Source organism: Nilaparvata lugens, chromosome 6, assembly GCF_014356525.2.
Source record: "Nilaparvata lugens isolate BPH chromosome 6, ASM1435652v1, whole genome shotgun sequence".
NCBI lineage: Eukaryota > Metazoa > Arthropoda > Insecta > Hemiptera > Delphacidae > Nilaparvata > Nilaparvata lugens.
The window spans coordinates 35,051,859-35,078,017 of record NC_052509.1 but is presented as its reverse complement, the minus strand read 5'-3'; the positions used below and the strand labels follow the sequence as shown (position 1 = coordinate 35,078,017).

General features: G+C 35.8%; 2 protein-coding genes across 8 annotated transcripts in view; one reads left to right on the top strand and one right to left on the bottom strand.

The window, feature by feature from the left end:
• Window positions 1–19,439, top strand: part of LOC111053414 (probable cytochrome P450 305a1) — a 61,908-nt gene extending 42,469 nt beyond the window's left edge. For 3 of the 5 annotated variants that reach the window (XM_039430690.1, XM_022340305.2, XM_039430692.1), the window contains 3 exons: window positions 1,181–1,298; window positions 5,822–5,960; window positions 14,849–17,218. In XM_039430690.1, coding sequence (XP_039286624.1) covers window positions 1,181–1,298; window positions 5,822–5,960; window positions 14,849–15,027 — 436 coding nt within the window. In that variant the 3' untranslated portion in view covers window positions 15,028–17,218. Of the gene's footprint in view, window positions 1–1,180; window positions 1,299–5,821; window positions 5,961–14,848; window positions 17,219–19,205 lie in introns of those variants that run through there. The other 2 variants (XM_039430691.1, XR_005571621.1) reach the window with 2 other exon arrangements.
• LOC111053415 overlaps window positions 16,014–26,159 on the bottom strand; it is a 54,363-nt gene continuing 44,217 nt past the window's right edge. Inside the window, exons 4-5 of one of the 3 annotated variants that reach the window (XM_022340306.2) lie at window positions 21,255–21,293; window positions 16,014–18,295 (exon numbers count right to left, since the gene is read on the bottom strand). In XM_022340306.2, the coding sequence (XP_022195998.2) occupies window positions 18,085–18,295; window positions 21,255–21,293 (250 nt within the window). In that variant the 3' untranslated portion in view covers window positions 16,014–18,084. The remainder of the gene's footprint in view (window positions 18,296–21,254; window positions 21,294–26,159) is intronic. The other 2 variants (XM_039430693.1, XM_022340307.2) reach the window with 2 other exon arrangements.

Genomic DNA, 26,159 nt, shown 5'->3' with positions numbered 1-26,159 from the left:
TATAAGTTCTGGACTTACAGAGTCCAGGACTAAAATAAGCGCTCGGGTCTAAATCAACTTTCTGAGTCACTGGTTTATTATCTAAACTCTGGGGTCTATTAAGTTCTTGACTTCTTTGAGTCCAGGACTTGAAGAAATAATAATGTGGGAAATTCTCAATATTTTACTGTTGTCTTGTTGGTAATAGCACCAGCTGATTGAAGCGACTAACTCAAATGAACATGCTCTCCAAACTATTTTGTGAAAATACGTTTCGAATTCTTTGTAGGCCTAAAAATTCAAAGTAAAGCCTAACCTTTTGGAACATGAATGAATAAACATCTCATTTTACGTTATGCTATTATTGATCATTGATCCTAACCAGTGATTTTGGAATAGGACTTTTTGTAGGCTATTGAGTTGGAAAACGTATTTGTTTTAAAAACTGGATTAATATTTTTTTATTTTTATATTTAATATACTGAATATGACATTGATTATCTACATTCACATTGAAAGATAAAATTACAAGGCAATCCTTGTATTATTTTTCTTTAAAATTCTTAGGTTATGTCACAGTCGTAGAATGAGGTTAGTTTTTTACGCATAATTCTAATAGAACTTCATTCCAAAATAGACTTGCAAACTATAAATTATGAATTTAGATGTATTAATCCAAATAATTTAGGTATTCCAAGACATCTATTTGGCTATTCATCTACTCCAAAACAATAAATGAGATGTGTTTGCTCATTCCAGAACTTTATTTTAAAACCTACCTCAGTCGAGGGTTTAAAATCACGCTGTTTTAAGTTCTGGACTTAACGATTTTTGATAAATTCTCGACTCGGAAAGAGGCGAGAATCTAATTCAAGTCCTGTGACTTATAAGCCCTTCACTCAGAAAGAAAAATTATAAACTCTTAGAGTCCAACATGATGTCTAAACTCCAGGGTCTATTTAAGTCCTCGACTACGTTAACGCTCTGACTCGGAAAACCAATTTTCTGATTCCAGAGTTTAAAGCCAGTTGAAGTCCAGAACTTAGCTAAATCCCGAGCTCGGAAACCAGCCCTAAATTGTGTAGTTACCTACATGCTACATCAAAGAATTTTCATGTCACAACTGAAGTAAAAGAATGCTTTCCTTTTGACAAAATAATGATATAGACATATAATTATTATAATTAATTTTTTCATATAGGTTACCTTATACAGAAGCAGTTCTTCTAGAATCACAGAGGTATCAGCATGTAGTTCCTATTTCAGGACCACGAAGGGTTCTCACAGACACCAAGCTTGAAGATTATCACATTCCTGAGGTGATGATTCTAACTTTCTTAAATAACTTATATCTTCTTCTTCTTGTTACTTTTACGGGTTAGGCATTATTGCCTATTCCGAACCTCCGTGCCTCCAAAATTAACCCATCTCTTCCTGGGATGTCCGCAATCTCTTCTTCCAAATGGCTGATACAATAGAGCCTGTTTGGAGATCCCATCATCACTGATGTAAGTGTAGCTCTTAATTCTTGCCGTCACATTCCCTATCACACATTATTGTGACCCCAGAACTGGCTCTCACGGTCTGATCTACACCACAGTATATCATTGTGTAATCAGACAGATCTTTGGTTCAAATAAAAGTATTGAAATAAAAAACTAATAAATTATAGGCATATTCTTTAGAACAGTGCTCGCAAATTAGGCATAAATTCTCACTACACCCCTACAGCCCTTTCCAATTAATTCTGCTCTGCTGGGAAGCAATAGAATACCTTTCATTATAATTCGTATGTGAACACTCCCATAAGAACCTATGTTATCAACTTTTACAGCAGAGCAGTATTCATTGGAAAGCTGTGGTTTAGTGACAAATATTCAAACCTTGAAAGAATGATTTTAATTGAGCCTGTTTACATGGACAACTTGGGGCTCTATTCATGAACGGCTTTCAATAAATCAAATCAAAACACCTGCAATAACTAACTTGAGACATTGAAACCGATTGGCTGCCTAGCAACCAATAACAGAACCTGAACCTATCAGGTGTTTGCTTGCAGGCAACCAATTATTAAATAATAACTGGGCTCACATTCTTTCTTGGAAATCAAATACATCTCAATGCAATAAACCTAATTCTTCACCTACCCTCACTGAAATCTGACTAAAAGTGCTTAGGATGTATACAAAAATAACTTACAAATACGATTGTTTCTTATTTAACTCCCATCTGAAAAATTGAATAAAACTGGCCTCAAAGTAGTAAATAAAATACTAAAATACTTTCAGAGATTTCTTACACACCATAAAACACAAGATTTAATCCAAAAATAAAACTTTTGTTTTACGGGAAATTATTTTAATCAAACGTTTTTATACTTTATACTAAAGCCGCCGCTAAGTACACCCACGATATCCACGGCTCATTCCAATCCACGTTCAAGGTCAAGCGAACCCACACGCTGGGCTGGGTCTGTTACCGCAAAGTCAACCCACGTTCCACGCTACCTCGACAAAGCTGGCAGAGTTTGTATGAAATAAGTTGAGACTTGTCCCTCTAACCGAAGAAATTACGATAGAAAAATTGCGTTGCCAAAAAATGAAGAAAACAGAGAAATGATAGCATCTCGAAAATATGTTTCTCTTATAAAGGGAAATATAAATGAAGGGAAGTATCCCTTAGATTTATGGTATGTCGTAATGAGTAAAAATTTCATATCAAAATAATGAGGAGAATGGTTTCTGAATCATTTTTATCCGACCTATAGTTATTTTTTAAATAATGATTATGTTCATCAATGTCGAACCATTTAGAGCAGAAAACATGAAATTTTCGACATGGTAGAAACTTCTTTGTTTCAAAAGAAAGTGGGTGGTGGAATCAAAACTTTTCTCAGAAATAATTATTGAATTTATCTTTCGAATTGTCAAAAGTATTCTGAAGATCATATTTTGTTCTCTAAAGAATTTTAAAGTTAGGCTAGCTTCACACGCATTCGGTTTCATTCGGTTCGGTTTGGTTCGTTACCGAAAACGAATGAGGCTTCCATACATGTCAGGTTTTAATTCGTACGGTTCTAATTAGGTATTTTCTTCTCAAACAGCTGTGTTTGGATTTTCACAGTTCATGCTGGTATATTTAAATATAACAGCTGGTGTTAAATTGTAAAGCTGCGTACACATATACGCTCTTCCAACCCGCACCGAGCACGCTCCTCCCTCGTACCGCCCTCGTTCCTCCATCGAACTACAGTCGCGCCGCCCACGCACCCATCATGAACGTTACGGAAGAAGTTAGATCTTCTCGCGTTCCCCGGTCGAACCATTGTTGCTCCCCGGGCGATCATCAATCGCTCTGCTGGAGTGACGTTCGGTTGCGGAGCAGAGCGAAAGTCTGTACGCACCTTTAGATGTTATTTCTAATTCCAATCTATTTTGGATGTTCATAGAAATTATTTTTTAAATTGAAAATTTGTTCCTTGTTTTGACACATGGTATATAAACTTCATCTCTTCTCTCCATTGATGAAATCATGTAACATTCGTGGAAAAAAAATAAAAATTTATATCTTTCATATTTTTTTACCAAACTATTCATTGAGAAAAAAATGTTACTGTGAACTAACAGAAATGAATTGACCATATGATTTTGACTTGGAAAATTTTGAAACAGATAATCACGATATCAGGTTAAAAAGCTGCGTACACATATTCGTGCTTCCAACCAGCACCGAGCACGCTCCTCCCTCGTACCGCCCTCGTACCACCATCGAACCACAGTCGCACCGCCCACGCACCCATCATGAACGTTACGGAAGATGTTAAGCTGCGTACACATACTCGTGCTTCCAACCCGCACCGAGCACGCTCCTCCCTCGTACCGCCCACGTACCACCATCGCACAGCAATCGCTCCGCCTCCGCTCTCTACTCGCACCGATCATGAACGTTACGGAAGATGGTAGATCTTCTCGCGTTCCCCGGTCGAACCATTGTTGCTCGCCGGTCGATCATCAATCGCTCTGCTGGAGTGACGTTCGGTTGCGGAGCGGAACGAAAGTCTGTACGCACCTTAAGATCTTCTCGCGTTCCCCGGTCGAACTGCTCTTGCTCCCCGGTCGATCATCAATCGCTCTGCTGGAGTGACGTTCGGTTGCGGAGCAGAGCGAGAGTCTGTACGCACCTTAATAAAAACAAAAAAGGCAAGCGTGTGTAAAAGACTTTATTTTTTACTTTCCTTGTCCTATTACCATAGGTAAGGAAAGTATTGCTTTCCGAAAAAAATTAAGGTACCCCAATTTCTAAATTTCTATACGTTTCAAGGTCCCCTGAGTCCGAAAAAGTGGTTTTTGGGTATTCGTGTGTGTGTGTGTGTGTGTGTGTGTGTGTGTGTGTGTGTACACGATATCTCATCTCCCAGTTAACGGAATGACTTGAAATTTGGAACGTAAGGTCTCCTTACACTATAAGGATCCGAGACGAACAATTTCGATCAAATGCAAACCAAGATGGCGGCTAAAATTGCGAAAATGTTGTCAAGAAACAGGGTTTTTCGCGATTTTCTCGAAAACGGCTCCAACGATTTTGATCAAATTTATACCTGGAATAGTCATTGATAAGCTCTATCAACTGCAACAAGTCCTATATCTGTAAAAATTTCAGGAGCTTTGTCACATCTATGCAAAGTTTGATTTTAGATTTTCAATTATCAGCCTTCATATACAATTTAAAGAAAAATTTCAAGTGGAAAAGATTGAGCATGGAAATATCTGCAATTAATGTTCAGTAACATTTCCAACTAGAATTGAAAATAAGCTTGAAATCCGAGAAAATGTGATTATTAAATTGCTAACTGTTGGCAACTGTTGATTCTATTAAATCATTCACTACGAAGAGATAGCAGACCTCGTGTGTTTCCAGCGTTATTGACCTATCATCAGCTGTCTCACATATATTTGAACGGTAGACTTGAGATGCGCGAGTACACTAGCGTCAGGTGATCAATTTTCATAACGGCAAGTAAAGTTGTGTGAGTACGCCACACCAGATTTTTCCTGTTTCTCTAGCAACGAATTCGAATATGATGAAACCTATTCGTGTCGAGGGGGCGTTCGGTGCTATGTGGTTGCTATTCGGTACCGAATTCAAACCGAATCATCGTTTCACACTTATCCGAATTTTCCGAAAACGAAACGTACCTAACCGAACCGAAAGTGTGTGAAAGTAGCCTCATGCTAGCAACGAATTGAAACCTGATGGAATTTATTAGAGTCAAGTGGGCGTTCGGTTCTATGCGGTTTCTATTCGGTACCGAATTACCGTTTCACACTTATCGGAATTTGCCGAAAACGAGCCGAATGAGTGTGAAACTAGCCTTAGGAGAGCGGCTGCATGGTACCGGTATGCATTGTTTACTAAATTGTATGCTAAAGGCTGGCAATTTACAAGATATTTGACTGAATCATATCAACCGCAAGCAGCTGATTGCCTTTAGAAAGGTTGGAACCAGACTGACTAGACAAAGCCAGCAGAGTAGTTAACGGCGTATGCGCAAGTTGTACGCATGCACAGTACAACGAACGATTGATCCACGTTCCACGAAATTCGTGAACGATTCACAAACCGACCCACGCGTGGATGTTTACTCAGTGGATTGTACTGGGCTGGATGCTGGTTGCGGCGCAGCATTGCTAACAATGCAACTTCCCACGGCGTGGGTTGGCGTAGCGTGGATTACTTTGCGGCGGGCCTTAGGTAAACTCCTCCAAATTCATTAAATGCAACTAATATAGGTTCGAACTGAGAGCTGATTAGTAACTTCCTTGTATAAATCTTTGTTTTGTAGGGAACAACAGTATTGATTAATGTCAGAGACGTTCATCACAACTCTGAGAAATGGGAAATTCCGGAAGTATTTCGTCCTGAAAGATTTCTGGATTCTGATGGCAAGTTCTGTCCCCAAGAATTGTACCTGTTCAGTTGTGGTAAGTCTATTACCTATGTCATTTGTTTCACAATGAACATAATCAATTTTGTAAAAATATATTATGAATAATTTATAATGAAATAAAATCAGAATATTTTGTCATTTTATAAGAAAAAATATTTGATGAAAGCTCAAGTTCCGATGTTCAAGACAAAATCTGATCAGAACTGTAACCCAGTCAATGAAGGCTTTTACGGTCCGAAAATTAAATAAAAGCTGTAAGGCGCGGATGATCCCACTCACAATAGTAAACTACAATACTGATTTAAAAAGTTTATTCACGCTATTGGAAATGTGTATTCTTCCTTTTTTACTTTGTACTGTTGTATTTACGAACTAACAGCTAGCGCACAAGTCTGACTTTGCTTGCTGTGCCAAAACCTTAAGATTTATTATAATTTACATTTGTCTTATGTATATTGTATTTTGGCGAAATAAATATTCTATTCTATTCCTGCAATTTTATACGGATGTGGAACCTGGTCTCTAATCGAAAAGATAATTAAGAATCTCAGAACTAGTGTGAGGTCGAAGGGAAGAATAATAATAGGAATGAGGAAAATGATTTTGACACAATAGAAATTGAGAGGAAATTTTATTCTCCTATGAAAAAGGATAGAATACCCCAGCAGCTGCTGATTATTGCATTTGAACACTAGAGCTTATGGGCAAAAAGTATCAAGTACGGTATCGTATAGTCGGTATGTCATAAGAAATTCTCTGTATAGCACACAATACAGGGACTTTCTAGTGAAGTGCCGGCTATCACCATACAAGTCCTACACTACAACAATACATGAACTGAAGGAAAGAGTTTAAAACGTAATCACTCCCATTCACCAAAATTTGATGTACTGTCATTCCAAAGTTTCCATAACGGGTATAACATGCTGAGAAATCCAAATGAAAGAATATCTTTCTGATGTCATCTTAGAGACTGAAGAGGTGCATTCGGACATTTAGATTGTAGAAGCTTAAAGGACATATTATTTGATACATAGCCACCATTTAATTTGTAATCTACTAGTTTATGAATTTGTTAGTGGAAATTACATTATTTCAAAATTTATCGTTTCAATACGCCATTCTGTATAAATGTCGTTGACAAATACTGGAAAGTGATGAGAAACCTAGAATTGTTCGTTGACACAATATTTCTATCGCTGACAAATAATGTGAAAATGTCATAAGAAATTTTAGGGCCGGTTTCCGAGCTCGGGATTAGCTAAGTTCTAGACTTTAACTGGTTTTAAACTCTGGAGTCAGAAAATTGGCTTTCCGAGTCAGAGCGTTAACGTAGTCGAGGACTTAAATAGACTCTGGAGTTTAGAGATCACGTTAGACCCTGGAGTTTATACTTTCGCTTTCTGAGTGAAGGGCTTATAAGTCCAGGACTTGAATTAGATTCTCGTCTCTTCCGAGTCGAGGATTTATCAAAAATCGTTAAGTCCAGAACTTGAAACAGCGTGATTTTAAACCCTCGACTGGGGTAGGGTTTAAATTCAAGTTCTAGACTTAACTGAGCAAACACAATTCAGTTATTGTTTTGAAGTAGATGAAAATCCAAATAGATGTCATGGAACACCTAAATTATTTGGATTAGTCCATCTAAATTTATAATTCATAGTTTGCAAGTCTATTTTGGAATAAAATTGTATCCGAATTATATGTAGAAAACTAACCTTATTACATAACCTAAAAATGTTCAAGAAAAATAATGCAAAGATTGTCTTGGAATATATATCAATGTCATATTCAACATATTAATAATAATATAACAATAATAAATTATTATTCTATTTTTTTTTCAAAACAAATACGTTTTCAAACTCCATAGCCTAATTTTTTTTTCTTTATTATTACTTCTATTAAAACTAGTCACTAGGACTAACCATTAATTTTGTTCTCTTATTTCTTATCCTAAAATATTAATTTTTATTGCTAAAGTCTTCCAGTGAAGCCTACAGTTCTAATCTATAATTCTTCTACTTCAAATTCTTTCGCTAGACATTTATTTAATTTATACTTTTTTCACTTCACTAGCACTACACCAACTCGAAGGGCTTTGTTCTCTTCAACCTCCTTGTGAGTTCAGTGCTGTCTAGGAGTTGGATGACTTCGGTGTTGTCGTATTGATGAAGACGTGACTCATGATGGGCTGCCAATCGTCTTATTTCACTGGTCACATAGGGGATGTGTAGATCTCGGTGCAAATCGCTGTTCCTTATGTACCAGGGCGCATTCACCATGTTCCGCAGTACTTTGTTTTGGAATGTTTGAATCTGATTGATGTTAGATGTTCTAGAGCAGCCCCAAAGCTGAATTCCATACGTCCAGACAGGTTTTAGAATTTGTTTATAAATCAATATTTTGTTGTCCAATGAGAGTTGTGATTATCTGCCCAACAGCCAATAGATTTTACTGTATTTGAGTCCCAGCTCACTCCTTTTCATCTTGATATGCTCTTTCCATTTCAACTTGGCGTCAAGAGTCATTCCAAGGTATTTTGCTGTGTTGCTGTGTGGTACTACATTCCCATTTAGATTTATACGAATCAGATCATTGATATTTTTGTTTGTGAAGTTGATATGAATGGACTTCATCTCATTCAATCGGATTCTCCATTTCTTTGTCCAGTCACTGAATTTGTTGCTAGCATTCTGTAGTTTTGTGGCTGCTTCTTGTACTGTTTCCCCTTCTGCCAGTATTGCAGTATCATCAGCAAAAGTAGCAATTGTCACTGCATCCAATTCAGGAAGATCGCTTGTGTACAGCACATAAAGAACTGGTCCAAGAACACTACCTTGTGGAACTCCAGCCATTATTTCCTTTAATTCAGAGACGTCATCACCTTGTTTTACTCTGAACAATCTGTTAGTGATGTATGATTTTAAAAGTTTTACAAGTGGAGTGGGAAGAATTTTATGAAGTTTATTGATCAGTCCTTCATGCCACACTTTGTCAAATGCCTGTGCCACATCAAGGAAGATTGCTGAGCATATACATTTTTTCTCTAATGAATTCTCTATTACATTAGTGATTCTATGTACTTGGTCCAGGGTTGAGTGCTTCTGCCTGAAACCAAATTCATGGGCTGGTATCAGATTCCTGCTACTTATGATGGGAGCCAATCTCTTCATTAGCAATTTCTCAAAAAGCTTTGAAATTACAGGTAGAAGAGATATTGGGCGGTACGATTTTGCTCCTTGAGGACATTTCCCAGGCTTTAGCAGCATAATGACTTCTGCCACCTTCCAAATTCAAGGAAAATGCTGTAATCAGAGTGATGCATTGAATAAATATGTTATCATGATAATACCTTTCCTTGGAAGTTTCTTCAAGATTTCACCTGTAATCAGATCAAACCCAGGTGCTTTTTTGGTATTCAGATTATTTTTTATTTCTTCTTGAACCTCATTTATAGAAACTAGATCAATCTCTGTATCTAAATCATCTAATATATCTTCTTCAGGATCAATTTCAGATTGAATGTTGTTTGGCTGAAAGATTTCTTCTAGATGATTAGCAAATATATCTGCATTTTCTCTGTTATTTCTTGCCCAAGTACCATCTGGTTTTCTGATTGGAGGGGATTGTGATATTGGTCGCTCAATTCTTTTTGTTGCTTTCCATAATGAATAATCTGTACTGGCATCAGCTGTCAAATTTTGAAGGTAGTTATTAATGGACTCCTCAGATAGTTTCCTTATCTCTCTTCTCAATTGTTGTGTTTTGTTATTCAATATATTTTTGTCAGCAGGATCACGAGTTTGTTGCCATCTTCTTCTTGCCCTTCGTTTCTCTAAAACAAGTTGTCGAATCTCCAGTGGGTAATTGCATCCTTTTGTTTTCCTGGTGTATTGTCTAGTGTTTTTCCAGGCTGATTTCTGGATTTGCCACATGACATTTTCTGCGGCTTCATCTAACTGCTCAGCTGTTCTAAGTGAAATATTCAAGTTGATTTCATTTTCCAAATCCACTTTGAAAGCTTCCCAGTCTGTTGTTCTGTTGACTAACATTGGTCTGTCTTCTTTCTTTATTATTCGTTCACTGAGTGTGAGAATTACAGCTGAATGATCAGAATCCAGGTCAAAGCTCTCTTCAATGTCAATAAAATTACTGGATATTCTCTTTGTTATGAAGAAATCTAGAAGATCTGGAGTTTTATTCAAATCTGTTGGCCAATAAGTAGGTGTCCCTGTTGAATGGAATTCGCAGCCCAGCTCCTGGATAGCCTCTCTGAGCTCTTTTCCTTTGGTAGTTGTGAGTCTTGAACCCCAATCCTTATGCTTGGCATTAAAATCTCCACCTACTATGAATCTATCTCCAAGCTGATGAAGAATACTGGTATAATCATTTTTCTTTAAATTGTAACGTGGTGGGAAATATGCAGCTCCAACAAGTATTTTCTGGTTGATAGACTCTATTCCAACTACAGTTAGCTGTATTTCATTACTTTGAATACTGGAGTCTTCATAGTGTTTAATACTCTCCTTCACTATTACAGCACTTCCACCTCTTGCTTGATTTTGAGGATGAATAGTTTCGTAAACATTATATCCATTGATTTTGAAGTGAGTCTGCTCAGTTGAATGGGTTTCAGAGATAAGGCACACATCTATATTTCGGGTCTTTAGAAATATTTCTATTTCTTGTTTTCTATTATTATTGATATTATTTATTCCATTGGTATTCCAGGTGGCAATCCTAATATCTTGTTGGCTTGTAATATTCATTTTTTAGTTTGCTTCTCGATACTCTTACTCTTTCCTTCCAAGCTGTCAAGTCGTCCAGAAAGAATGTTTAAACTGTTTAAAATTTCCTGCAAAACCTTATTAACATCAACTGGTTGTTGTTGCTGTTGTTGCTGCTTTGGTTGACTCTCCTGTTGTAGGCTTGGAGTGGGTTTTGCTACTTGAGAATAGGATATTTCTCCAGTGTACTTTCTAGAAGTGAATTTCCTCTGTTGGGTTGTATGTTGTACTCCGCTACTTCTAACTATGTTGTCTTTTTCAGTTCTTCTTCTCTGAAGTTCTTTAGCGATAAGACAGCCTCTGTAGTTAGCTGGGTGAGCCTCAGCACAATTGAAACATTTGGCTGGGGTTTCTTTAGTTAGCCTTGGTACATGAAATGGTCCAGTGTTTTCCAGCACACTTCACACACACAGGTTCATGTTGACAGTATGCCTGAGTATGACCAAACCGCTGACAACGTTTACACTGCGGAATCATTTTATTGCTTCTAATTGATTCAATTTTCACTTTCATATAGCAAATATGTTTAATTTCATATATATTTTTTGTATCTTCAGTATTCTTGAATGTTAACATGAACATTGGAAGTCTGATAATGTGTTCTTTTCCATCCTTCTTCACTTTTTTCATTTTGTTGACAGCACTGATTATTTGAAAGCCTCTGCTTAGAAGATCGTTCTTTATATCCTCTGGATCGCATGATGGATGAAGCTCTTTAGCCATGACACGAATTGGACGAGTTTGTTTGTTTTCGTACGTGTGCCATTCATATTTAGCTTCATTTAACATCTTAGTTAAATCTCTGTATTCTTGTTCAGTTTCAACATTCAATTTTAGCTGGTTGTTGTTCATCATGTTGGCACTGAAATTGAAATTTTTCGATTTCAATGCCTCCTTAATCTTCGAATACTCTTGAACATTGCTTAATATGACTGGTGGAGGCTTGTTTTTCTTTTCTGTCGGTTTCATACTTGTAGACTCAGTTGCAGGCCTTATTTTTTCTGGTGAGTCACGGATTTTTCTCTTCTTTTGTTTAGGGAGAATCCATGCAGTCTCTGATGCCACCATTTTCTCTTCTTCCTCCCAATTCGGTGGTGAATAACTTTTATTGCTACTTATAGACGATGCTGGTTGCATTGTATTTGAAGCTGATGATTGAATCTTCTGTGTTGTTGAAGATGCTGAAGAAAACATCTCTCTCAGCTGATTGATCTCCAACTGTGCACTCTCCAACTCCTTTTCCAGCTTATTCATTCTTTCTCTCTCTTCACTCTGTTGACAAGTGACTTCTTTCCATGCATTGTACAAAAACTGCTCTGTTGCAGTTTTCAGTTGGTTCGTTTTTAGAAACGATTCCGGGGAACAGTTGACGTTGACGTTGACAGTCATTGACGCTGAATCAACGCTCTTAGCCGGTGTAAGTTGACTCATCGTGTCGTCATCGGTTTCCTCCTCCTCCTCGAACTCTGGCACGAGGAAAGTTGGCAATCTTTTGGGAGTCGACATTCCTCACATTCTTTACATTCCTTAAGGGCACGCCACACCAAGCTCGCTACCGCGGCGGTAGCGAAGTTTTAAAAATCGCTAGCCATGTATTCAGGTTGAGCGCGCCACACCGAGTTCGCTACCGCGGCGGTAGTACGGCGCACTACCACCTACGACCGCCTGCTAGGCGATTCAACAAAAGTTCGCTGAGAGGTAGTACGGCGGACAAAGCGAGCTCAGTGTGGCGCGCTCAACCTGAATACATGGCAGGCGATTCGAAGAGGTAGCGCAGTGCTGAGTGCTGTAGTCACGCCCTCCCCCCACTACTAGCCTCACTACTCGGAGACTACCGCTAGCGGACGTTTTTCGGTGTGGCGTGCTCAGCCGAGAAAACTACCACCAGCGGTACTACCTCGGCGGTACTGGCGAGCTTGGTGTGGCGAGTCCTTTAGCCGGACTAGATGATAATTCAGCACTGAACTGATTTTTCGGCGCAGAGCACTGAACTCGCGCACAACAATTAAAACACTGAACTCAGCACTTTAACTATTGCATACACTATTTCAACTATTCTCACTAAAACAAAAACTACGTCTACTCGCTACGACTGCTCGATCGATACTGACCATAGCCTAATGAAATGTTTTTTTCCAAAATAATTGGTTAGGATCAATGATCAATAATAACATAACTTGAAATGAAATTTTTATTCATTCATCTTTCAAAAGGTTAGGTTTTGCTTTGTTTGAATAGACCTACAAAGAAATCAAAACGTATCTTCACAAAATTATTCGGAGAGCATGCTCATTCGTATTATCCCGCTGCAATCAGCTGTTTTCGTTTTGCTATAATGCCAACAATACAACAGCAAAATATTGTGAATTTCCCTCATGTTTATTGCGTTAAAGTCCTGGACTCAAATAAGTCGAGAACTCAATAGACACCGGAGTTTAGAATATAAAATCGTGACTCAGAAAGTCGATTTAGACACGAGCGCTTATTTAAGTCCTGGACTCTGTAAGTCCAGAACTTATAGATCCCGAGCTCGGAAACCGGCCATTAGAATTTTTTGTTTTATCAACAACATTTGTCAGCAATTATTGTCATTGACATTTTCCAAGAGCAGCTTTTTCCAAAAAGAAAGAGCTTTTTCCAGAAAAAAATCTGTGACAAAATTTATTTGTCATTGACAAATGTTACTGTGACAATGTGACGAGAAATTATTGTCGAATTCTGTAATATCTGTATAAAATAAATATTGAGACTTGGCCCTCCATCCGAAGAAATTACAGCGTTGCCATTTCGTTTAAAATTGCGACTTTCTCAACTTTCCAATTCAACTACAGTACAGAATTGTATGTAGAATATCATTCCCGATATTCCAGTAGTTGAAAAAGTTTCAGGGTTGATCGATTAAAAGGACATTAATATTTTTTGATGAAATTCTTTTGAATGTCACTTCTCCAAACAGTAATCCAAGCAGTGTTACATGGCAGCCTTTCTCATTGTTACCGTACTACAGTAACTATACATAGTTATATGGTAATATAATTATTGCAATCAGCTGCTTGTTGTTGGAATATTTCAGTGAAATATCTTGTAAATTGCCAGCCTTTAATGTACAATTTAGTACACAATGCATACCCTGCAGCTGCTCTCTTAACTTTAAATTTCCTTAGATACCAAAATACGAACTTCTGACTAGGTTCAACAATTGGGAAAATAATTTAAATTATTTGGGAGATACTTTCTCTCTTTCACTATCCACTTATCTTTTGAAAGAAAAAAGTTTCTAGCATGCCGAAAATTTCATGTTTTCGTCAATGTCTCGGGATCATCAATTCGGATGAAAATGATGCAAACACCAATAGAAAGGACACCAATAGCATTCTTCCCGTTATTATTATATAAAATTCTTACTTATTACCACATCCCATACTTTTGAGATAAATAATATTAAAATGAAAAACTATTTTCGCGATGTTTCCAATTTCATTAAAAAAATAAATTCCCTTTTAATCCTTTAACCTTGAAACTGGATGAAGGGCCAAGTCTCAACTTGATTTATACAAACTATAAACGCGTCGCTAGAAGTAGCATCTTGATTAAAATATTTAGGAGCATTTTAAAATTTGATTGTGATTAATTGATGCTCTTATCGGTAATGATAAGAGAACATGAAATATAAAAACCCAATAACTAGCCTGAATGAATAATGTATTAACCTCTGTTCAATAAACTCATTTTTATTCTAAATATAAGTAGATTTGAGTTGCTGTAATTTATTTGACATTGGACGAATCAACTCCTTCAAAATTTTTCATTTATTAAAAAAAAAGCTATTCTATATTGCTGTATACAGTATGTATCCTTTTCCAAGGATTTCTATATCTTCCCAAACATTGACGATTTTCTAAGCCATGTTTCTTGTTTACACACTTCGCCATTTGTTATGGCAGCGCACTGCCACTTTGATCTACTTTAATCTCTTGTTTAGTAAAGCAGCATTTGACAATTATTTTCGCTGATGAAATCAAATTTGTTTAAAATCATCAGTTGATTTTAACAGGGGATTATTAAACGAAGCATTAGCGTGATAATGGTGAAACCCACCCTAAGCGAATTAATCTTTTGTCGTTTATTTCAGGGAAGAGGCGATGTCTTGGAGAACCTCTTGCCAAAAACTTTGTATTTTTATTTTTCGTTAGTATTCTTAAAAATTACACAATGAGTCCTTCTCCTGGAGAGCCAACACCTACGTTAGATCCAACTCCGGGAATAACACTTTCTCCGAAAGCCAACTGTATTCTTCTAAATCCACGTTAGTTTATTTAATTGCAAATACTGCAAATTTCATTAGTGACGAGACAATTTTCGTCTAGTTTCAAAGTTTTTACATTTTACTTCTGTATTTATAGTATATACTTTGGAAAAACTGATAGATTTGTTGTTACGTAGTGAATTTATGTTATGCATAGCCTACAGTAGAATTTATTTTTGTGCTAATTATTATGTTCTCAATAAGTCTTTGGCTAATTAGGGTGGCTACTAATGACAAGACTGTGCTGTACATGTGTGTATAGTGACGTCCACGTTATAGTGGAGAAAGATAGAACAGCGTTGCCGATTCTCTGCCTTGCCACTGCCTTCTATAGTATATAGCTGATACCAGTACGTATATGTAATGTAATATTAACAGTTCATTCTTGTTGAAAATTATAAATTTTATTTTATTCGTCAAGAAAATATATTTTCTATATATTCAATAATAAATTTCATAATTTAGATTTTCATATTTTGTTAATCTATAATATTATAAAGGAAGGAATAGGCTTATACATGATATACATATGAAATAGGGATATGAAATACATATATGACGCATCATCACGTCTGAACCACTCAATTGATCAACTTGGAATTTTTTATTAAGATTCTTGTTTCACCGAGGATGGCTATAGGCCTATTTCCAGTTCGTCAAGTTTTCAGTTCATCAAGTTTTCAATTCGTCAAGTTTCCAGTTTGTTATACTTTGAGAAAGGTCATAGATTGAATTGTGTATTCAAAGGTTTATAATATTCTATCCATATCTTCTCCTTTCTCTATGAATAATTTATAAAGGAACTATTTATAAAAGAAGAAATTTGCTTATACATGTATGGGATACGAAATGCATGTTTGATGCATCATGGCGTCAGAGCTACTGAACTGATTAACTTGAAATTTGGCATAAAGATTTATAATTTACCGAGGATGGTTATATAGAACTATTTTTGTTTTTGTTCATTAATTATAATTTCAATAATTGAAACAAATTTATTAAGTTTAAGTGAGATGTAAGCCCAATAAAATAGTTTTTATTGTAACTTATTACTTCCAATATCAGGATGGAACTGAAGCTGAATTCAATCTATTTGTGCTTTAAACAAACCCTTGCGGGCGGAGCACGGCTTACCTGCTAGTTAATTATATTTTTACATTGTTGAAAAACGATCTATCAAAGTTGAAGAGGTAGAAAAGGATAGTGTTATCTGCTTTGTCGAATGAGAGACAAGGATAGCAACACCAATGATAATCAAATCCTGTTATTATAACGTAAACCTCACTATACACACATGCTCGTCATGCATGTTGTGCCATCAGCGGGAGGCTTCGAACAAAAAACAGCTGTTCGACAGCAGCTTCTAACATAAAAAAAACCAATAACAATAAATAAACCACTGGATAATGATAAAAAATAATTTAATCTCAAATAAAGCAGCGAAGAAAAACTAAACAACAAAAATCGAAGATACAAAAACCTTACCTCAAAAAATGTTATCGAAACCTTTCACTGTGATGACACGACAATGTATGGCACATGTTCATCACACTTGTCCTGTCGTTATTGGCCATCCTTAGAAATTACGTTATGAATGGCACAAATAGTTTTAGAATGCTGTACAAGTAAGGGGAAATTATTCGCTGCCAATATTCAATTCTATTTCTGTTCACTGCTAAAGATGAGTGAAAATAGTTTTTTCATGTTATTCTCATGTGATCTAAAGTTTTGTGAATACTTTTTTTAACTAGTTAGGCCTAACAATGAATTATTTACCGTACAGTATCATTTTTGTGAGTCACAAAATAGTTACCGTAATAATAAGTATTGTAGTTTTATACTATTTGTGTGGTAGGCTCTCTACATTTTCTCGCAATAAATCACAAAACTGTGATTTGTCGATATCTAGTTCCTTATTCTGGTAGAATGGTGGTACTAGATTAGTAGAGGTATCATGGTGCTAAATCAGTTTATAAAAAATCCCAAGTTATTAGAAATTGTTGTAGCTTCCACACAAATAACGTGCATAAATTTCTCATGTGTTGATAGAATATAATTATTAAACATTGGTTTATTTATTCATGAGTTATCAAATAGTCGTCATAAATTTATTCTTAATATATTATGATGAGTCTTACAACTCAACTTTGTAAAAGTTTATGAAATAAATATTATTAAACCTCTCTTAAATTAATATCTTTGCTGTTTATAGAATTTTTTAATTCATTCAACTCCTATAGTTTAATATGTTTATAAATCCTTCTATTATAGACCAAAGTTGATAATTAACTCAATAACTATATATTAAACTTTTTTTAATACCATTTATTGTATTTGGACCTAAATAAATGGAGTAATCTTATCCCTCCTTTTTAACTTTCAATTTTTAGAGTTAGGGCCAGTAGCACCAAAGTCAAATTGAATTTAACCGCCGTAAAATAACGTCATTTCCATTTCTGTTAGATTTGTTTATTTCTTCTCCGTTAGGTGACATAATTTTAGGGCGTTTAACTTCAATTGGATTTTTGTGGTACGAAAACACTAACTGGCCGTGGTTAGTGTTAGCAAAGATTTTGTGCCCTAGTCTTGTAAATAATTACTTCTGACTAAAAAGGTCGTATTTAAAAAGATGAAACAATTCAAATTTACTTAGAAATATACTATAGCACCAAACAAAGAAAGTATTGAAAAAGTTAGACATTCAATAAGAATTATTCAAATAAGATAGAAAATGTTAAGAGAGAAGTTGAACCACCGCGTATATGAAATCAATGTACTGTAATTCTTCTGCATTATATGTTATATTGTTTTTACAGTATTTTGAAAAAAATGAATTTGCTTACAAAAATGTGCTCAGGTCTATAGGTTACAACATGAAAATACTCGTATCTTAAAATGCTACAATCCTCCGATGTGTAACTTGGAGCTCAGCAGTTACGTTGCATCCCTTCAAGGCATTCCATTATGCTATCTTTTCTTATGTTCAAGGATATCTTAATTATATTCAGCCCATAGAACAATGACATTATTACTCTTGAACTATTTTCAAAAAGTGGGGAAAATTACAATTTTTGGAGGCTAATTCTCCTCTTTCTTCTGTTAAGATATTTCCGAAAGTTTGGATCAGGAGAGTGAGTATCTTTGAAAGCCTTAAGATGCAAATCTCGTCTCTTCATTTTGCTTTCGTCTACTGGCTCAGAAGATTCAGCCTCTTGTGTACCTGGAGATGGTTCTTCTTCTTCATCATATTCATTATGCGTTTCATCAGGAGTTCTAGAAACATTTGAAAGAATATATCAGAACTTGAGCTATAAACGCTATGAAAGAAATTCACTTTAAACAGACTAAGCCTGTTGTTCCTTTCCCAATCATACATAGTTGAAAATTATATTGTTTCTATCAATGTATAAATAAATAAACTACCAATATTGATTGAATGGAAGTAGATGGTAATGTAGGGGTCATGTAGCGCAGTAAGCTACATTACTTCATTTCCGCTAGCCATAAACTTCAGATATAGTTCAGTCAACGAAGGGTTATAGAGAGAAAAATTTGGAAGACAATAATTTTTGACCCCGCAGCTCTGTTTATGGTAGTAGGGAGGTAAACATGTCATAAGTCCCCACTCGTACCTCTTGTGCTAAGGGGGTGGGGGTGGTTCAAAGATACCATTTTTTGGCTTCTCGCATATATCTCAAACAATTTGCGTCTTTCCTTTTTCCATATCTCTCATAATTTTCGAGATATCCGAGTCCAAAGGTGTGACATTTTAGAAAAAAAAAAACGTTTGCCTCAAACTTTTTGGCCTGTAGGAAATTTTGTAATCTTCAATTTTGAAAGGAATAGTCATGTACATAAGACGCATAGTTTTCAAGATATATGCGAGAAAACAAAAAATACCTTTGAAACACTCTACTCCCATACCAGGTGGTAGGGGTTGGTACTTTTAATATGTTCAGGCCTATCTCCTTACTATCCTAAACAGACCTGAGGGGTCAAAAATTGTCTTCCAAGCTTTTTCCTCTGTACCTTTTCTTGATAATTTATTTTAATTTTATTGCCTAGACTATTAGTAGATCTATTGACATTTTACTGTAAACCAGATGATTGCAGTGGAATGACGTTTGGAGAGGTTGGGAAGAATTGAAAAGTTATAATGTAGTAATTGTTTTCTGACGGGCAGGTATGTACAGTAACCGGGTACAAATAGAAGTTACATCTCCATGCTAGGTGGCCGGATTAAGTCTCAAAACATAAAGGTGCATAAGGGCGCTCACAAACATATCTTTCAACGGAGCAAGGTAAGGTGGTCACAATATAAACTTTAAAATTCTATCTCTTATCCATTCTCCTAACAGGCGAGACGATGGGCCATATGAATAAAGTTGAGCATTTGCTCAAAAATATTTCATACTTCTAAAATATTGAGCATATGCTCCATTTTCTATGAATAAACGTGAGCAAAACATTTTGCTCATGCTCATCAAAAAAATAGTTTGAGCATTTGCTCAAAAGTAAAGCTTAATATAATGCTCAAAATTGTATCAATAAACTAGAGCATTTGTTCAACTTTTGAAGCAAATGCTTCAAAAAGGTGAGTCTAGTCTAGAGCAGCTTTTCACCTTTTTCTCATAGTAAAATGGCTCAACTAATTCGTGTGAGGAAGAGGAAACTATACCAGATACGATCACAACCAATAGTTGAGAACTATAAAACTATTTTTAAATTCAACCATGATATACTATATATCGCCATTATCCCTACAAAAGAATGCATACAAAATATACCTATTAGATGGAGTTCCAATGGGGCAGAGCCCTAGTTGTAATGTTACTTCTATTTTTCTTGCCATAACAGAATAGGAAATAGAAGATGAGAGTGTAGACGATTATAAAAAGGCTATTGAGATTATAAGATTATGCTAAAGATTATCATAGAGATGACATTTTTTACGCTATTATTTTAAAATTCAGAACTCAATTCATAGATAGAGAACAGAGCAGACGACCAAACACAAGCGGTGTCTATACTTGCATATTTAGCGCTTACGTGAGTAACACATTCTAACCTTTCACTATAAAAACAAAGTAAGACGAATCAGCCGATGAAAAATCTTTAAAATATGTGAGAATTTGCTCCAGAGTTCAAGAGCATAAGTTAAGAGTATAAGGTAAAGCTTATTCATATAAAAATGAGCAAATGCTTATGCTTCTACTTAATGTTCATGAGCTAAACCTTATGTTCCATGCTCATGCTCATGAGCATATGCTCAGTTTTTATTCATACGGCCCCTTCTCTGGGCCCAAAGATGCAGTGATACTGGTCCTTCCCCATCATTCCTTATCTAATAGGCCTTTCAGCAGAGTTTTGATAGTTGACTGGTATCTTCCTCTATGATACCCTTATCCGTTCACTTGAGCAGTGGGGACGATTACAGCGTCCACAGAGGCAGAGGTTCTTTCCCAGCTGTACTTACCTGAAACCAGCAGAGATGTTATTCACTTTCAGCCAATTTTTATATCTCCCTCTTCATCTATCAAGTTTCCTCAGTTCTAATAAGTTCTCCCAATAATCCATGAGCTAAGTACACACTAGAAGACAGAAGCGCGCGACTTTATACCTATAGATCGCAGGTATATGGTATTTTTTTGCATAGGAACAGCTCAGGCCTATCGTCTCCCGTCAGAAATGGGAGACTTCGGCATGCATGCACCCAAACAGGCTACACGATTTTTTCATTATATAGTATGGATGTCAATTATTATGTCTAGAATCGAGACATACGTTCCGCTTATGGCCTTCACACACCATGCATAGCGTAGCTAGAAATACGTTTTCGAAAGACGTAGCCGTCGTATCTCCCGATGTTAAATATATGCTACACTGGTGGTTAATGGGCAGATTGGTTAACATTAGGAGTTGGCCATCAAGTAGGGGTAGCTCTCTAGAAGGTACGAGACAGTGGACCCATTCCCGGTCTTCACCTAGATCGCAAAACATCGCTCCCAGAAAAAGATAAAGGCGTCCAACCCAAAAAAATCTTTCAACCGACCAAGAGATCTTACGATTTCGAAAATCCGAAAATCGACTCGAACCTCGTTTTCTTGCTCCGCTCTCACTCCTTGTGAATCCAGCCGAGCCGGCCAGGAGGGACACCTGCTGACATGGGATTGACTTACGCATGAAAACCCAACAAACGGAAATACAATTTTAAAGATTATGAATAAATTACCTTAATGGGAAGGCGCCTTCCACGTAACTAGTATCTCTCCTGAAATGCATAAAAATAATGATAAAATCTCCGAGTGAAATTTTAATAAAACTATAATGCTACTACTGTTAATAATAATAATAATAATAATAATAATAAAGACTGAGATAAAGACTGGCGTCAGACAAGGTGATGGATTGTCTCCGTTGCTATTCAACATAGTTCTGGATAGAGTAATGGAAGAGTGGGAGAAGCAACTCAAAGAAAGAAACCTTTGGAAGCCAATCGCGCTTGGGACCAAGAAAAATAATTTACAAATACCTTATTTGGCTTTTGCGGATGATCTTGCAATAATGGCAGACTCGGGCGAAGTTGCAATAAAACAAATAGAAACTTTGAAAGAATGTGCAGAAAAAGTTGGCTTACAAATATCCTTCGAAAAAACAGTGTTCACAACCACAAACCTAGAAGTTACCAGACTACAAACTAAATATGGAACAATCAACAGGGTTCCAGGTTTTAAATATTTGGGAGAGGTTATTTCGGAGAGATTATCACAGCAGGATAGAATAAAGAAAGCTCGTAAAGGCCTAGGGCTGGTGCAATCCATTTACAATAAAAAATGCTTGTCTCTTCACACTAAAATTAGACATTATAATACAGTAATAAGCCATCAATGCTATATGCCAGTGAGACCCTAAATCTCAACAGGAAAGCTGATCTAGAAAATTTGAAGAAAGAAGAAAGGAAAATAATTAGAAAAATTCTAGATCCGAGATTAACTGAGAATAGTTATAGATTACAGAAAAATAGCTCAGTTGAGCAACATTCAAATATTGTAACAGACATGAGAAAAAGACGTCTAAAATTCTATGGTCATATCATGAGGCTCTCTGGCCATAGAATCACAAAAAAAATAGTAAAATATGTAGCTTCGCTTGCCTATGGAGGAGAATGGATTAGGAATGTTAAGAAAGATCTAGTTTTGGCAGGAATTACTGATGATGAAATTAAAAATAGAAATAATTTCAGAACAAAAGTGAACAAATGGGAAATTATTCCAGAGATAAAAGCACCAAGAGTTGGCACAAGATGGAGTAAAGAAAGAAAAGCTGCATTTTCTCAGAAAATGAAAAGCTGGTGGGCGAACAAGAAAACCGTCAAGTCTAATAAAAATCGATGATCATGATTTTACTCAGCGTCTTCCACTTCGGGAGCTCTACGACTAATGATAATAATAATAATAATAATGTATTATTGTTACATATATAATACGAACTATATTCATCAGTCAACAAACTCAATAGTGAAGTGCGCTTACTTGACTTGGATCCGTAAGCACTCTAAAGACCAACCATCTGGTTGTGAAGAAGCATACCAGCAGAATAATAATAATAAGAGCTTTTATTGAAAGAAAAAATAATACAAAGTGATTATGTAGTAAATATTGTCAGCTAATTTTCCCCATGGATAAAATCCGTCAGGGGGAGTTGGCTATAAATACAAATACAACAAAGCGACTGAAAGTAGAAAGCACATTATATCAGATATAATATACAGTGTGATTCTTAATTATGGTAAAATAATTTAATACGTGATAGTAGAGGTAAAAATAAGAAAAAAAGTTCTTATAAACATATATTCATAAACGCTTCATTAGCGAGCTATATAGGGTGAAAGATTTCGCCCGGAATTCAGTTCCTCTGGTGAAATACACCGATGCTGAATTGTTTGGGGACTAGTTTTTGATAAACTTATGCTGGATTCATATGGAAAAATTTCTGAAAAATTGAATAAAACTAGTCTGGAAGCTGCAGTGTGAGTAGTTTTTGAGAAAAAAGTTGAAATATGCAAAAACAATCAAAGTAGAAGAACACAGACTTATAAGTTTGATGCCCAATAACTTTCTTTAATGACCAGTAAACAAATGATTTTTCGCAATAAAAATTGTAGAGAATTTAATTCTGAAAAGAATCACTGTTAACTTGTTTAGTCAGCAAAGTCGTAGTGGAAAACAATATTGTATTCAGAGCTCAGTTCCTCGCTAGCGTACATAGCGAACGGACCTCATGAAACACTTTGTAATGTTTTGTAATAAATAGATTTTTTTTTAAAGTAACTTATTTATTGACAAACTATAATTGGTGCAGTCGGTAGGACGACTTCCGAATTAGTCAAATTCTGAAATATTGAAAATGATTCGTCGGTTTTCTCCGTTGAGAAGTCGTCGCGAACATCATTTGTGTCAAGTGAATATTGCCACAAAGAACTTCATTTTTTTCAAGTGCATATTGTCATCAGTGAAATAGTGTTAAGAAATCATAGTGCAATGTTGGATATTATCTTGTGAGTAGAAACAATTATTTATCTTTTGAACTATTTTATTATTGTGACATTTTTGACCCACATATTCATCATTACTTATTAAAAATGAATCCAGCACCACCTCCCCCTAAATTGCCAGCAGCAGGATCTTGTGTACCACCAGGTACTACTCCTGTTCTCAAGAAGGAGTATCTTGACATGATTCCTGAGTTCTTTGGAGAACCAACACTGTTGAACAGATTCATAACCATTGTAGATAAGTTAGTAGCTAAGTTTTATGTAAAAAGTAACCCAGATGATTCTCAAAATGAGTATTTGTATTCAACAATTCTATCTAAAATCAAAGGACAAGCCAATGAAGTAGTGAGTAGTTCAGGTAGCTATGATTGGCCTGACGTAAAAAACGTATTGCTAACTAGTTATCTAGACAAGAGGGACTGTTTCACTTTGAATCTAGAATTGAGTGAATTAAAACAAGAACCTGGCGAAACACCTTTCAACTTCTATCAGAGAATCCAAAAACTTTTGAATCTTCAAATTGCTTATTTTGTTAACAAAGAACCGCATGCCTCCGATGTTATTTGCCCGTACCGTATGTATCAAAATTAGCATTAAGAGTACTTCTGAGAGGGTTACGTGAACCCGTCGGTTCCCTAATGAGAACGAAAAACCCGAGCTCTCTTGAACAAGCACTCAACATGTTGTGTAACAATTTTCAATTCAAAATGACACCAACTCCAACACAAAATATCGCCAAAAACCAAGCTTAGCAAGTTACTACCAACAAAAAAGAACTCCTGCTTTCAATGAACTGTCAGGCAACCCGCCAATCAAAAGAAATTTCCAAGGAAACCCAAATCAATTTCAACCCCGTCAATTCCAACACAATCACCACCAGTTTCAACCCCGACAATTTCCAGACAATTTCGACAACCACAACAGTATCAACACCCTAAACCACCACCACCACAACAACAACAACAGTACCAGCCTACCCCAATGAGTATTTCCACTCGAAACACATATGACGGACCAGCCAAGAAAAATCCACGACTATTTCAAATGACTAGCAACAACATCCAGCAACAAAATCAAGTAGACGAAGCTACAAACAGTTTCGAAGAAATACCCGAATTCCAAAATCTATCGCTTGAAAATCAGCAGAACAGTCAGATTTATTTTGACGAACAAAAGTTCAATGAAGTTGAACAATCTAAGGAAAACCATTTTTTAGGCATCACCAGCCTACAAAACGATTCTCCATAACGAATCTCCGAGACACGGATAATGAGCTACCGTATTTCTATGACCCCAAAACAAACCTGAAAATACTAATCGATTCCGCAAGTACAACATCTTTTATTAAACCATTTCTCGGACAAGAACTCTACAAAGAAACGATAGTAAAAGATCAAATCAAAATCAAATCAAATTGGTTTTTATTATCATGATTTCAGGGTACAAATATTCATATTATACAACAACGTTACATCTTCTGCAACCAAACAATCATAGATAAAACTCACAGTTGAACTAAAAAATTAATCATTATAACTAAATCTAGTTGTTATTATATCGTAGCCCCAGAAAATACAACATTATATTTTAAAAAAATCATGAAAACTCTCCACAAAGGCAAAGCCTGTGTGTGGAAGAGGGTCTTGGCGATGATTGGCTAACGTCGGACTGTCCCCATACTTGCATCTATCACATTCTTGGGTAAACCAGGTATTAATATCAGAGAAAATTTGAAGTTTAAAGGATTTTAAGTATAAAAGATGTAAACATTTAGAGTTAAATTTGGACTATCATTACACGACATTTGCTTTATTTATACTATGAATGAATTATCACTTCTATATTTGTCCTCCCAATCTCCTTTAACCAGTCATTAACATTTTTTTTATAAATATTTTTGGATTTACCTTCGGTATTACGTAGATTTTCAGGCAGATTTCTATACAGAGTGTGTGCTATATAATAAGTATTAATAGTGGAATGAGTTTTGACTAGCCTTGGAACTTGGATTCCTATTGCTTCTGACGAACGTTCGATAGCTGTGCTCAATTTTCTTAAACATATCTTTATGATTTTTGTACATGTATAATAATATATTTCTTACATAAATTTGCCTTATACTTAAAACATTGAATTCTTCAAAAATTTCATCAGTAGGAGTGCGTATACGTTTTCTTAATGCTGTTTTAATAATAGATTTTTGTGTAACTTCTAAGGGTTTTAGTAATGTTTTATAGGCACCCCCATAAGCTAAAATTCCCACTTCCATAAGTGACTGAACATAAGAAAAATATATATTTCGTAGCTCTTTTAGTGATAGGATTTTGTTTAATTGGTAAAAAATGTAAATGGCATGGCGAATTTTACTTTTCAAGAATGCAATATGAGCCGACCAATTCAATTTCTCATCTATCATTACTCCTAAATATTTATAAGCTACTACACTTTCAATCGATTCACAGTTACATTGTATATTGGTAGGTTCAGTACAAGAATGTAGAGTGATGTTATTAATTCTGTCTTCTTGCCTTCTTCTGGAAAAAATTTATATGAATTTAGATTTCTTAATATTTAAAGTCAATA